The 14,968-nt window shown below is 41.6% G+C and overlaps 1 protein-coding gene across 5 annotated transcripts in view; it reads right to left on the bottom strand.

Annotated features, from left to right (window-relative positions):
• Positions 1-14,968, bottom strand: part of UTRN (utrophin) — an 897,027-nt gene that overhangs the window by 515,565 nt on the left and 366,494 nt on the right. For all 5 annotated transcript variants that reach the window (XM_073557627.1, XM_073557629.1, XM_073557628.1 and 2 more), the window contains 2 exons: positions 7,244-7,449; positions 5,192-5,346 (listed from right to left, as the gene is read on the bottom strand). In XM_073557627.1, coding sequence (XP_073413728.1) covers positions 5,192-5,346; positions 7,244-7,449 — 361 coding nt within the window. The remainder of the gene's footprint in view (positions 1-5,191; positions 5,347-7,243; positions 7,450-14,968) is intronic.

The raw sequence follows: 14,968 nt of genomic DNA on the forward strand, positions 1-14,968 counted from the left end.
ACTAAGTCCAAAATGAAGGACTGCCTTATATCTCCTAGGCTATTCCCTCCCACACTCTGCTGCCACCCCTGGGCTGGACTGCCTCTCTCCTCCCATGTCTGAAAATAAGATTTTCTGTCCAGAATCATGGATGGCCCATAACTTTGCGACTGAAGCTCTGAATGGGTTGCTTGTGCCGCCACTGGGTTCCGCTGGATTTTTATTTGCGCATAGAGACTAAATATGCCTACTGTTGTTATTTCTTTTAGCTATGCTTTATATCTCCATAATACAGAGTTCTGGAGGTGGCCAAATAATATGGGCGTGTGGACAAAGGAATGCCGATTCCGATAATGTGGTCGGCTAGGCTCAGAGATATTGCATTCTGTTATTATAGGTCATTTTCTAGATTCAATACCTCAGAGCCTGCTGTGACTTGTGCCGCGCTGTCTCCATGTGCTTCAGTCAGACAAAGGGAGCCAGCTGGCTGCAGCTGCAGAAAAGTTTGCACCCTTGTGTTAAGCGCTTCAAAGAGTTTCTTCCTGGCTCTTTTTCATTGAAAGAAAACAATGATCCTGCAGAATTCCACAGAGACATTTACTTCATCCCTCACACATCTGATGATGAATTTTATGATGAGGATGCATAGGTTTTCTTCTGATGACTCTTCCTTGAAGACCATATTTCTGCAGGTGTCTCAGAACAGTAGAACAAATGTACCACAACTCCAGAGTCTGCTAAATCATTTTGAAAGTCTTTTGAATTCAAGTAGGGGTTCTGATTTGCATCTCTAGCAATCCTACGAGCAGCACTCACTGAAATTTTGCTTGGTCTTCCAGACCTTATCTAGGCCTCCACTGTTCCTATTAACTGCCTTTTCTAAATTACATTTTGAACTGCGGAAAAGGTAACTTGAAAATGCTTTGCTATTGTCTTATAGCCTTGTCCTGCTTTGTGGGCCTTTACCATTTTCATTTACAAGGTGCAAGGCAGCTTCTTAGAAGAACCCATGACTGCCGTATTTTGGCACAATGTTAGAGGAGGCTAGGTTTTTATAAAGCTGGGAAATTTGCATCACTTGGCCTTTCCTAACAATGATAGTAACATAGTAACATAGTTATTAAGGTTGAAGGGAGACTTTAAGTCCATCTAGTTCAACCCATATCCTATCCTAACTTGCACTAACATGTTGATCCAGAGGAAGGCAAAAAAAACCCATGTGGCAACAGTAAGCTTCACATTGGGGAAAAAAATTCCTTCCCGACTCCACATACGGCAATCAGACTAGCTCCCTGGATCAACGCAATATTAAGGAGACTAGTGTATATACCCTGTAATATTATACTTTTCAAGAAAGGCATCCAGTCCCTTCTTAAATTTTAGTAGTGAATCACTCATTACAACATCATATGGCAGAGAGTTCCATAGTCTCACTGCTCTTACAGTAAAGAATCCGCGTCTGTGAGTATGCTTAAACCTTCTTTCCTCCAGACGTAGAGGATGCCCCCTTGTCCCCGTCACAGGTCTAAGAGTAAAAAGATCAATAGTGAATAAGTCATAACCCTAAAGGTGATCCAGTGCTGTAATGTCTGTATAGTCTCTTTTGCTTCCTTCCCTGCTCAGGAGCTGTGGTATAATCAAAACATGTTCCTGCACGGTCAGACACAGCCATTACACAGTACACAGATAAGGAGGATTTGTGAATAATTTGCCCTGCTGATATCCCATATAATAAATCCAAATCCAAGCAGAAAGTACATGCGTTTTGTTCTTTATGTAGTCAACGCGTTTCGAAAAGATGCTTTTCTTGTCCTGATGAAGTACTTGGAAACGCGCTGACTAAATAAAGATCAAACTAATGTACTTTCTGTCTGGATTTGGATTTATTATATGGGATAACAGCAATGCAAATTATTCACAAATCCTCCTTATCTGTGTTTCCAGTCTGATGACCAGTTTGACCTGCATCAGCTGGATGTATAAGTGATGAAATGTTGTGTATGCACAACTAAATCAGGTTTGTGTAACCTTACATAAACACCCTTATCTCCCTTGGACAAAACCCTATTACGCTGTCTTTCCTCCTAATTTTAGGGTCCCTTTTCACTTAGCGACGCACCAGCGATCCCGACAACGATACAACCTGGTAAGGATCGCTGGTGCGTCGCTAAATGGTCGCTAGTAAGCTGCCAAACAGGCAGATCTCTTCAGCGAAGCAGCAACCATCCAGCGATCCTCGGCGGTCGTTGGTACCTTGTCACACAGCAGCTTTTCTGAACTATTCCAGCCTGCGTCCCTGAGTTCTGCGTCGCCAACAAGGTCGCTCGTCGGGTCAAACACAGCGATGCGCGCTGGCCAGCGGGGCACCGACGATGAAAAAATGGCCCAGGACATTCGAGCACGATCAGCGATATCCAGCGGGGGGTGGGCCGGTCGCCGCTGCGTGTCACATGTAGCAAGGTCACTGTTGCCTCACAAAATTGGTGACTCTTCATTTCAGCGATCTCGCTATGTGCATCCTGACACTATGTGTTGGACGGTTTCTGAGGTTTCTTTGCATAGTCTGCACCTCGGGTCTTGTCTTGTGCGGTAGATTCCTGCTTCTATGGATCTGGTACTTAGTGCTTGCTCTTGTGCCGCTATGATTAGTGCCTCTATGCTGTCTCGGAGTCCAGCTTTCTCCAGCCATTGGTAGGATTTCACCATGTCAGCCACCTCCATTATCTGTCGATGGTACATCCTATGCAGCGGCTTGTCTTGCCGTGAAAGTTACTTCATGCTCCTGTTCTTCCTTCCAGATCTGACGTTGTTGCTGCCTTAGGCATTCTCTCAGCATCTCATCTTTTGGCACCATTTTTCTGATGTATTCCTAGATACTCCTTGTTTCATCTGTGATGGTGGCTTGGATGCTTATCAAGCCTTGACCACCCTCCTTTCTGTTGGTATATCTATATAACTCAAAAATGTATCACTTTTTTGCTACATACAATCCTGCCCATGAATGTGGACCATCGCAAGAATTAAACGACAAGAACACTGAAAAAACCTCCCCTAAACTCAAGAAAAGAAGGACACAATGCTGGCCAGAAACTGAATTGGTATTGTTTATTCACTGAAGCATTGTTCATTCACTGAAGCTTAGGAGGAGCCCTTCTTACTCCCAGATACCAACCGGACTGCCACCCCAGTGGCTGAACAGCCAAGGTTTGCGCTCCTGGAGAGGGTATAAGGTTTGCGGGGAGTGAGGATCACAATCCTGACCTCAGTGGTGACAAAGTGATAAAACTAAATAAATAGGTTGTGTGCAATATGGCCTGACATCTCACAGAATTCATAAAAACTATTCATATTGCTTTAAGGCCCAGGCAAATAAAGATGAACGTGCTCAGATGAGTTAAGGGAATGTAAAAGTAAGTTCAGACAACCCAGGGTCTCCCGTTTTGGAGCCATTCTGCACCTCGGGCTCTTACAGTATAGGATCTATTCAAAATGTTGTGTACCTGTAAGTACACTGCAACATTTATACTGGCCCCGAACTAATGCTGGTTTTATAGCTTAGCGTTTCTTTAGCCTATTGACAGACACGTCCTTAATGACTTAGCTACAAAGTTGAATAGCCATAAAGTATATTAATGTGCAGTCTTTAAAGGTGAATCACCAGAGCCAACTCTGCATATGCTGAGCAAACAGGGTAGGCTGGGAGATTTCAGCTCAAAAGCCAAAAAAAAAAATCTAAATTCTACCTTTACCACATGATCAACAACAGTGAACCTACATATAGGGATGTTGGGACAGATGGCTGTAAGCCGAACAATAATTTGGCTGACAACTATCTAATATGTATGGAAGTATTAAAGGGTCGGTCACTGTCAGTGAAGTTCCCAGTGTGTTAGGAAACTGCACTAACAAGAGACAGTGGCCAACCCCTTTAAGTGTCAGGAAACAACTCGGTATATATTTTTAGGTTATTCATGGGCCAACATGCCAATTCCTAGAGGTCATAATAGTGCTCTTTGACCTGTGTTGGGCTGGTATACATCAGTATATTCTGCTGTATGGAATAATGCATATGGCTGTGCTATACTATATAGTCTTCTGTAGAAAGATCTTTACAGTGCAATATACGCTTTCTTTAACAAAGGAGCCTGCGACCATTAGATGTAACTGTAAGTTAACACATTGATGTCAATTAGAGGCAGCCATCAGAGGTATAGCTTGTACCTCCAATTGACGGTTTAACCTTTGCTGTACCTGTTCACACTGTGCAGACCACTTAACTGACATAGTAAAAGCTATTTCTGGACTTACAGCTGATATTACACTTGAGACTTCAAACTCTCCATTCTTGGTATGAGTAGTGGTGTCAGCAACAGGACCACCAGTTTTACCTATCCTGTAGATATGTGATGTTGCTTATGAACAACCCCCTAAGTACAGAACCTTCTCACGAGGGCTTCCAATCTAAAAGCTAAGGGCTACAGAAACAGTAGGTGAGGGTAGAGTCTGCATGTATGGCACTCATGCATCTGCCTGTTGGTTATTCTGTAGAGATGGGTTTTTCTGTTGCTTTTCAAAGTTTTGAAAATTTGTGGGGATCTGATCAGTCAGGGTACCACTTACTATATTATGGGGGATGTACAGAAAAAACTCTTGGGATACAATAGTGTGAGGATGAGACACGTGGTCATTGAAGTAAGACGTAGTGAGGACAGTGATTGCGTTGGGAGTGAGAAATGATTCGCAGCGGTAAGACTGGCCGCTGGATAAGAGGCCTGAGAACTGCCTCCTGCCTACCGGGAACCATGTCTTCTCTTATGACTAGCTGACTTGGGGAAATGTCACATGTGTGTCACACCACAATGATGATGTCTCACCAGGCTGGCTAATCAAAAGAAGACTATTGATGTTGGGAAGAAGGAGGCAGTTCTCAGGGCTCCTATCCAGCAGCCACATGTTACTGACCTGGCTGATGGCCCAGCAAATCGATTCACACCAAATCTAGTGGGGAGGTATTAGATTAGTTGAGGGATGATGGGAGGGGACAGATTGGTCAGCCTTGTAAGTTATTGTTAGTACTCTGAATTGAATTCTCTGGGCAACTAGTAGCTAGTGACAGGACTGACAGATAGAAGAGGCAGAAGAGAGATGAGGTGAGAGGTGGTTTATCTGGCAGCAGAGATGAGGGTGTTACACTATGTTCCCGTGTACTCACCTCTTGTTTATGTTCACCCAATTCATGTATAAGAGGTCGCTGGCCTCTTTAACTTTCCTGGTGTCATCAGCGCTGTAGTCACGAAGGAGCTTGTTGGAGAGGTCATTGAATGTATCCATGACAATCTCACCTTTGTGCAGGTCTTGTACTATTACCTGAGAGAAATAAAAATAAATGAAAAAAAAAGTAGGAACCAGTGTATCAGTACTTGTCATGGGACGCAAGGTTGTCACCTCCTGGAGACATCGCCTCACAGCAAACTCAGCTACAGTCTCCATTTTAGCACTTGTTAAAATGTCTTTGCCAAAGAAAAGTCTCCTGAAATGCTGTGCAATTAGTGGTGGCTTGCACAAATTAAGCAAGGGAGTCAGTAGGGGGTCATTAACAATATATATAGTGTCACTCCTCAGCATATACAATGGACCTGCACTGTAACTGCTGCCGAACTGCTGCCAAAATCTTTATCAGTCATTTTAAGCTGAAATGAGTCAATGAACAGCAAGGCATGAACCGTTGGGAAGCACAGGAAGCTTTTGTGTTAATATATATGAATATATATATATATATATATATATATATATAGAGAGAGAGAGAGAGAGAGAGAGAGAGAGAGTAGGATTTGTTTGTTTGTTTGTTTGTTTTTAAATGTTGTCAATTTTTTGCCTTATGATAGAAATCTTGTAATTTTCATTCTAGTCACGGGATACTGTGTGCTGTATATAGAGGTTTGACCTTTCATTGTAATCCTGCCTCTGCTGATTCAGAGCCTGCTGAAAACACTTCCTGAAAGGACAGGAAGCATGAGTCTAAAAAACAGTGGCCAACATAATAAGGGCCAGATTACAAGTTTTTTTGCCACTGGATAAAAGAAAACCTGCAAAAATCTATTCAAGTACATGGAACACAAATATACGATTTAAACACTTTCCCCTTCACAATATAAACTAATTGAAAGCAAAAAATATATTAAAAAAGACGCCTTCATCATTATCCATAATTGTCCGCAGTTAATGTTGTACGATGTTATTAAATGACTGGGATCTGTGAACATGGGTCAATAATTCAGAAGATCAGCTTTGCAGTAAGATAAAGCTGGTTTTACATCTGGGTGTTGCTTTACAATGATTTAGTGCCCTCTACTGATCTACACAGGCAACTGCATGACAACAGCCTTAAGAATTTATAGCAGCAAATATTTTAGGATGGATCGCTTGTTCTCCACAGCTGACAACCAGTGAATATCGAATACCTTAAAGTACAGAAATTGTTTTTCACATAAGAAAACTAGGACTTCTAGAGTCGTCAAATGGTATATAGCTTGTTGACGCTGTAATAATTTATAGTTAATATCATCAGCATTATTACATTCCCTCTACTCTAAGGCTGTGTGCCCACGTAGCGTTTTTTTAAGCGTTTTTGATGCGTTTTTCAGGGTCACACCGCATCAAAAACGCTTAAAAGAAGCATCCCATTCATTTAAATGTATTTTGGCCTTTTTGTGCCAATGGATGCGTTTTTTACTGCTAAGGAAACGCTTAGCGGTAAAAAACGCAGCATGTTTATTAATTTCCGCTTAGGTCCGCGTTTTTGGCTATTTCCAATGTTGGAATGTTTCATATTAGTGCATTGTACATGTTATTGAGATACTCTACAAATGTTTTTAATAGAATATATGTTTGAAGAAGAAATAATATTAGTGTTTCTAATACACTTATCTACTCTGGATCGCACTATGACAGCTCAGACTTCCCCATACAGTGGAAAATCTTTGGTCCCGACATGGGTGAAATAATGATCGCTCACGGCTGTATGTCTATATAGATATAGTAGGAGACGTACAGAGACATCTACAAAAATGATCACTTCCATACTAACACGCCTATATGGCTGCAAATATTATTTGTGCAGAATGTATAAATTATGAACTTATTATCAGCCTGGACACTGAACTTAGCAAAAAATAGAAACAATCGGTGAAGGAGAAGTGAAAACAGAAAGAACAGGAGCGAAAAAAGAGAGGAAGGGTGAGGATTGAGGAGACGGGACATTCACCTTGTTCTCTGCAATCTGTTTGACGAGTGTGTCTTTGGATGTCTGGGTGAGGGTGTAGAGTCGGAAGTCCGTCTGGTCCAGGACACTTTGTATTTCCTTCCTTAATTCATCCCACTTGATGCTGTCAGCCAGCATGTCTTGCAGCTGCGTTTGGCGCATCTCTACCCCCTGCAGCGTACTGTCCCAACGATTCTTCAGCTTTTCCGCTGTGTTATTAGAAAGGATAGTAATAATTATAAATGGAGACCTTCTTTAACTCAGTGGTGACCAAAGCACAGAAAAAGCACAGTAAGACAACGATGGATGAATTCGTCATTACTAGTGTTGAGCATTCCGATACCGCAAGTATCGGGTATCGGCCGATACTTGCTGTATCGGAATTCCGATACCGACTTCCGATATTTTTTCAATATCGGAATTCGGCATCGGAATCGGAAGTTCAGTTGATTGACGGCCTGACGTCATCATGATGCGCGGTGTGTGCGCATCATGATGCGCCGTCATTTCGGGCCTTCCGGGGGTCTCTGCCGGCCTGCCGGGGGGCTGTGCCGGCCTGCCGGGGGGCTGTGTGGACTGCCCGGGGTCTGTACCGGCCTGCCGGGGGGCTGTGCCGGCCTGCCGGTGGTCTGTGCACCCTGTGGGGGTCTGTACCGGCCTGCCGGGGGGCTGTGCTGATGTCCGGGGGTCTGTGCAAGCATCGTCCGATGGGACTACAAGTCCCATCGGGCGATGCCTGCTACCATGACAGTGATTGACACATTAGCCAATGATGGGACAGTAGTAGTCCCATCATCCGGCTAATGTGTTAAATGTTAAAAAAAAAAAAAAAAAATACTACATGCATGCTACATACATACTACATGCATGCTACATACATACTACATGCATGCTACATACATACTACATATATACTACATACATGCTACATACATACTACATACATACTACATGCATGCTACATACATACTACATATATACTACATACATACTACATACATGCTACATACATACTGCATGCTACATACATACTACATACATACTACATGCATGCTACATACATACTACATATATACTACATGCATGCTACATACATACTACATGCTACATACATACCACATATATACTACATACATACAATACATTCATACAATACATACATAGACATACAGTACATATAACATAGAGTAACATACTTACCAATACTTGTCACATTGTTCCCCGAAGCCATTGTCTTTTCCGGGATAAATATTAACATAACAAACCACAAAAATACTCACCCACGATCCGAAGCAGTCCACGAGTGTGTCCCACGACGATCTTGGGTAGAGAACTGCAGCATCAGATGATGCTGCCGTTCTCTACGGGCTGCAGGAATCCAATGACGGAAGGTAGGTATCCTTCCGCACTGTATTCCTCCGCCACTTAAAAAAAAAAAGTCCCTAGTCTCACTTTATGCCATTGCTGTGTGGGAAATTCCCACACAGCAATGGCATAAAGTGAGACTAGGGACTTTTTTTTTTTAAGTGGCGGAGGAATACAGTGCGGAAGGATACCTACCTTCCGTCATTGGATTCCTGCAGCCCGTAGAGAACGGCAGCATCATCTGATGCTGCAGTTCTCTACCCAAGATCGTCGTGGGACACACTCGTGGACTGCTTCGGATCGTGGGTGAGTATTTTTGTGGTTTGTTATGTTAATATTTATCCCGGAAAAGACAATGGCTTCGGGGAACAATGTGACAAGTATTGGTAAGTATGTTACTCTATGTTATATGTACTGTATGTCTATGTATGTATTGTATGAATGTATTGTATGTATGTAGTATATATGTGGTATGTATGTAGCATGTAGTATGTATGTAGCATGCATGTAGCATGCATGTAGTATGTATGTAGCATGCATGTAGCATGCATGTAGTATGCATGTAGCATGCATGTAGTATGTATGTAGCATGCATGTAGTATGTATGTAGTATGTATGTAGCATGTAGTATGTAGCATGCATGTAGTATATATGTAGTATGTAGCATGCATGTAGTATATATGTAGTATGTATGTAGCATGTAGTATGTATGTAGCATGCATGTAGTATATATGTAGTATGTATGTAGCATGTAGTATGTATGTAGCATGCATGTAGTATATATGTGTTATGTATGTAGCATGTAGTATGCATGTAGCATGCATGTAGTATGTATGTAGTATATATGTGGTATGTATGTAGCATGCAGTATGTATGTAGCATGCATGTAGTATATATGTAGTATGTATGTTGCATGTAGTATTTATGTAGTATGAATGTAGCATGTATGTAGTATGAATGTAGCATGTATGTAGTATGCATGTTGTATGTATGTAGCATGTAATTTTTTTTTTTTTTTTTTTTTTTACATTTAACACATTAGCCGGATGATGGGACTACTACTGTCCCATCATTGGCTAATGTGTCAATCACTGTCATGGTAGCAGGCATCGCCCGATGGGACTTGTAGTCCCATCGGACGATGCCTGCACAGACCCCCGGAGCCTGCACTGACCACCGGCAGGCCGGCACAGCCCCCCGGCAGGCCGGCACAGCCCCCCGGAGCCTGCACAGCCCCCCGGCAGGCCGGCACAGCGCCCCGGCAGGCCGGCACAGCCCCCCGGAGCCTGCACAGACCACCGGCAGGCCGGCACAGACCACCGGAGCCTGCACAGACCCCCTGGCAGGCCGGCACAGCCCCCCGAAAGGCCCGTACAGACCCCAGAGAGGCTGTACAAGGGCAGGAAAGGGTTTTTCTTATTCCGATACCGGAAGTCCCATAGACTTGAATGGGACTTCCGGTATCGGAATCGGCGATATCGATACTTTTTTTAAAGATCGGCCGATACCATCCGATACGATACTTTGAAGTATCGGACGGTATCGCTCAACTCTAGTCATTACTTAAAATGTAATCGTTCACAGACACAGACCGTTATCCTCCAATCAGACCGATACCAAATACCAAACTGCTGTAAATTATCTTCAGATCGGTCTCAAGTAGCACAAAATCTGTCTGACTCAAGGTGTCTGTCAATCTCTCTGTTTACACCCTACAACCATGATCATTAGGACCTCAGAGGGTAAATGGCACGTGAGAGCTAATACAGTCATAGAGGGTTTCATTTTATTAGTCAGATGAAAACTTTTTTTCTACTTGTTCGAATCCTTACATCTGTTAAAAAATAACCTCTTAGCCCAAGGACCCATTTTGACAGGCTCAAAATTATCTGAATTGATCATTGGGCCATCTAATCAGGCAAACAATTACCGAATGAATGAGCAAAACACTTGTTTGCTAAGTAAAGCAATTTTTAGGCAGACTTAAAAACTGTTCATCTTGGCAGCACATTGTCCTGTGTAAATTTGCTGCCAATAACACTATGTTCTATGCGTACCGAACAATTATTTTAACGATCATTCTTTGTGTATGGAAGTTCTTACAGCCTGTATGACCAGGCCAAATTTTTTGAAGTCTGACCATTGTCACTTTATGAGGCAATAACTCTGGAACGCTTAAACATATCCCATTGATTTGGAGACTATCTTCATGACACATTGCACTTTATGACAATGATAAACTTAGGTTGATATGTTTTGTGTTTTTTTAAAAAAGAATATCAGAAATTTGGCAAAAATTTCAAAAATATATATTTTTTCATTCCTGCCATGTCACTTTGCATTAACTCCTGAAAAGCACCTGAAGGGTTAATAAACTACCTGAAAGCAATTTTGAACATGTTGAGGGGTGCTGTTTTTAAAATGTTATCACTTTTGGGGGATTCCAGTATATAGCACCCCCAAAGTAACTTCAAAACCGAATTGGTCCCTAAAAAATAAGTTTTGTAAATTTCCTTGAAAAAAATGAAAAATTACTGCTGCATTTTTAAACCTTTTAAAAGGTTAACAAAATAAAACAACATTTTACAAATGACTATCTGGATTAAAGGGATAATCACTCAAAGTTTGAAAATTGCTGATTTTTACCACATAAATGTTTCTAACGTCTGAGCAGGCCGCTATAGCTGAAAGACTTTAAGGCCTTTATTTGGCCATGGATTGCAATCGCAAACATCAGGACCACACGATCAAGATCTCAGAGTGCCAATGGGGTTAAAGCGGGAGCCCCCACACTCTGTTAACCATCTAGATGCTGTAGTCACTATTCACAGCAGTATTTAAGGGGTTAAATGACCATAGTCTGTGCCAACACTGATTGTGGCGAATGTAGCAAGACATCAGCTATAGTGTATTGCCGACAGATACAAGATTGTCACCAGTCGGGGGATGCTAGTCTCTTATATCGCAGGTCAGTTTTAAGTCGTATTGGTGGTCATTAATGGGTTAAACATACCGTTAAATGACTGCTTAGTGGCCATCATGTAGACTATTAGCAGTCATTTATCGGCCACGGTAGGCCAGTCTAAATGCAACACAACTGTCTATATAGGGGTATTTACCTGATCAGTGGCCAAAATCTGAGTGGATCAACTCATAGGAAGGAAAAATGCTGCAGAATTGCTCTGTCTTTTTAAGCATCATTTGATTATTGTAATAGATCATGGTATAAAGGGGTACTCTAAGATGATAAAAATGTGTCCAAGGACAGGAATTATGATAAAAAAGCAGGAGAAACTATATTACAGACTCATTCCCCTCCATTGCTGTAGCACAACTCTCCGTATGCTGCAGAAATGATGTGCCCATCAACAAGACCTGCCGCCAGTCATTGGCCACAACAGCGTGTGCCACAAGACAGCTGAGGCACAGCAGACAGGCACATGCAGAAGGCAAGTAAACCTATGACCAGTCTGGAAGTAGAGGGTATAACAATTTTTCCTTATTTTATCATATTGTTTTTTAAAAAATTTTTTTTTACATTTGAGTACCCCTTTAAAGTAGTTTCAGCCACCAAGACTTATGTCATATCATTATGCCTCTATGGACACCACCCAACAAAACAAGTCCAGTGCACAGCTGTCATCAAAATAAAAGGGGGATACTAGAAAGAATCTACTGTTTAACACACATTATGGTTTATCTCGAATGTTTCTTTATACCTTGTTTCCATACGTGTTCTTTTGTGGTTTTGCTGCTTTCAGTCTGAACCTAAAATGTGCACATTCCAATAAGAACAAGGATGACCATCGCATGAACAGGTGTGTTCAGGATTCTTGACCGGTACTGTTTTTCTGATGTGCTACAGAAAACCACACAAGGCTTCGACAGTGGCACCTCTGAAACCATGTTTCAGGACGTCATATGGAAGTCAGGAATGGGGACTCGAATGTGGTGTGAAAATAGACTTACCCAAGAGGAGTTGAAAGACAAATTATTGATGGTATTTCTGTGTTTTTATCTTTCCAAGTATTGCAGTAGTTCAGGGGGATTTTTATGATTCCCTTTAAATGCAAAGTCCCGTTCACTGCTCTTGACTCAGTATGAGGAACGAGTAATCATAATTGAAATGTATTATTGGCACTTTTCCACTGTCTTTGAAGCTCCCAAATGGGGAATTGGCATGGAAATGTAATTCTAATTTTGGGTTTCCTGTAAGATGCTTACCATACACTGGTGCGTGACAATAAGTCATCTGTTACTCAGGATACAGAAAACGCTATTTCTGGATGAAGAATGCACAGAAGTGTAGATTGATTTAGCCGTTGTAAATATAATTGAAATCAGCAAAAGCCGGCATGTAATAGTAATGCACTGAAGCGTTAGTTTCAGTACTTGCAGGCAAGCGATTGACACTTTCCAAGATAACGAGTCATTATTAACTATATCTTGTCCTTGTTACATCTCTATAGAAGCTCCAGAGTGTCAATGATCAGGGTTTAGGGGATACCATTAATAATAATAATAATAATAATCCTTATTTATATAGCGCCAACATATTCCGCAGCGCTTTACAGTTTAACAGTTTCAAAACACAACAGTCGTAAGTAACAACGTTAACAAATACAGTAATTAAAGCAAAATAAGACGACCCTGCTCGTGAGAGCTTACAATCTACAATGAGGTGGGGGAGATACAAAGCACAGGTGTGTATTTACAATGATGGTCCAGCCATCTTGAGGGAGTGGGGGATAGATGGAGCTGGTGAATGGGCTACACACGCACACTTACACATAGAATGACTGATTACATTGAATACATTAACCCCTAAAATCTAAGTTATTTGGGCTTTATTGACATGTAACGCCTAAAGCTTTTTTTTTTTACATTTTTTGTTATTAAAGGTTATTAAAGTAATTTTTTTTAGTAAATAGGGAAAATAGGGCTTTTATTCTTACCATGGATTTTTGTTACAGCTAAAATCACAAAGGATAACGAAGGGCCAAGACAAGGGGTCTGTACTTACTACTAAGGGGATCTGGTCTAAAGACACACTAATAGGGAATTTAGATTGTGAGCCCCATCGGGGACAGTGATGATAATGTGTGTGCAAACTGTAAAGCGCTGCGGAATATGTTAGCGCTATATAAAAAATAAAGATTATTATTATTATTATTATTATCTGGTCTGAATAGCTATCATTTTTTTGGACTGGTTGAAGTTTACATTTATCTAAGGGTTCTGCCTGGTATTGGGTCTGTATTTATTTCATGGTCTAGTCTGGGATTGTATTTTGGAATGCATTTTGAGTTTATTCTAAGGCCTGTATTTATTTTGAAGACTGTTATTTTAGTGTCTGTTAATTAGGGTGTTTAATCTATGGTCAATATTTTGATATGTGATGATCAATGGACAACCAGTAGGCTCGCTGTGTTGGTAATTTTGGGCATTGCTTATCACACAACTTCTTGGAATCTCAGAACCTAATGACATTCAAAATTGCCTTTTTGTACAGCAAGAGGATTGTGTTCTCAGACCCTTCCGTTAAATCTAGTTGTGGACCAATGATGGTGGCATCGATCAGAACTGGAGCCTGAAGAGGTCAGTAAATAACGAGACATCAGGTACTTGACTCAAGAACGTACTCAATTTCTGAAATGGGTGCAACTTTTCTTCCCTGCCTAGAGCACCAAAATGCAATGTCCCAGGCCCGGGACAATCCATACTGTCACCTCCAACAAGCAGTTCAGTTGGACACCTACAAAAACTTCTGTTGAATACCACTTTGAAGCCCCTGACTTATTAAATGTCAGTTTCCATTTTGAGCCGAAAAGTATTAGTGACTTCATGTTGAAGAGAAGTCTGCAGAGTTTCTGCAGCTCACACTGAGTTTAAGGAGTTTTCTTGTTTTGTAAAACATTTGTCCCCGGTTGCAGTTCGTTTTAGAAAATCAAACGGGTCTCCGGTCACCCTCCCTTGTCCCGAGTCTCAGCCGCTGCGCCCGATGTCTGTCACTGTCTGCGAGATGATGCCGATAACGCTTCAGCCAGTAACTAAGCTCAGCGGCTATGCCCACCGATGATACGTCAGCACTGCAGGCAATAATAAACACCGGGAGCAATGGCAAAGACTCAGCGCTGGATCCAGAGAGCGTGAATAAAGAAAAGTTTATTTGTTTGCACCTGGGGACAAAGATTTTCCAAAACTGGAAAACCCCTTTAAGGCTATTTACAGAAAGCTGATTGGCTATGTGTAACCTAGCTACTGATAGGTGCTTCATACTACTGAGATCCCTTGCTCTCAGTACGACAGGTATATCTGCTTTACTCAGTGTTGGGGAAAGAATACAGTGAGCAATATACAAAA

Source organism: Dendrobates tinctorius, unplaced genomic scaffold, assembly GCF_039654945.1.
Source record: "Dendrobates tinctorius isolate UK_male_01 unplaced genomic scaffold, ASM3965494v1 ptg000250l, whole genome shotgun sequence".
Classification (NCBI taxonomy): Eukaryota; Metazoa; Chordata; class Amphibia; order Anura; family Dendrobatidae; genus Dendrobates; species Dendrobates tinctorius.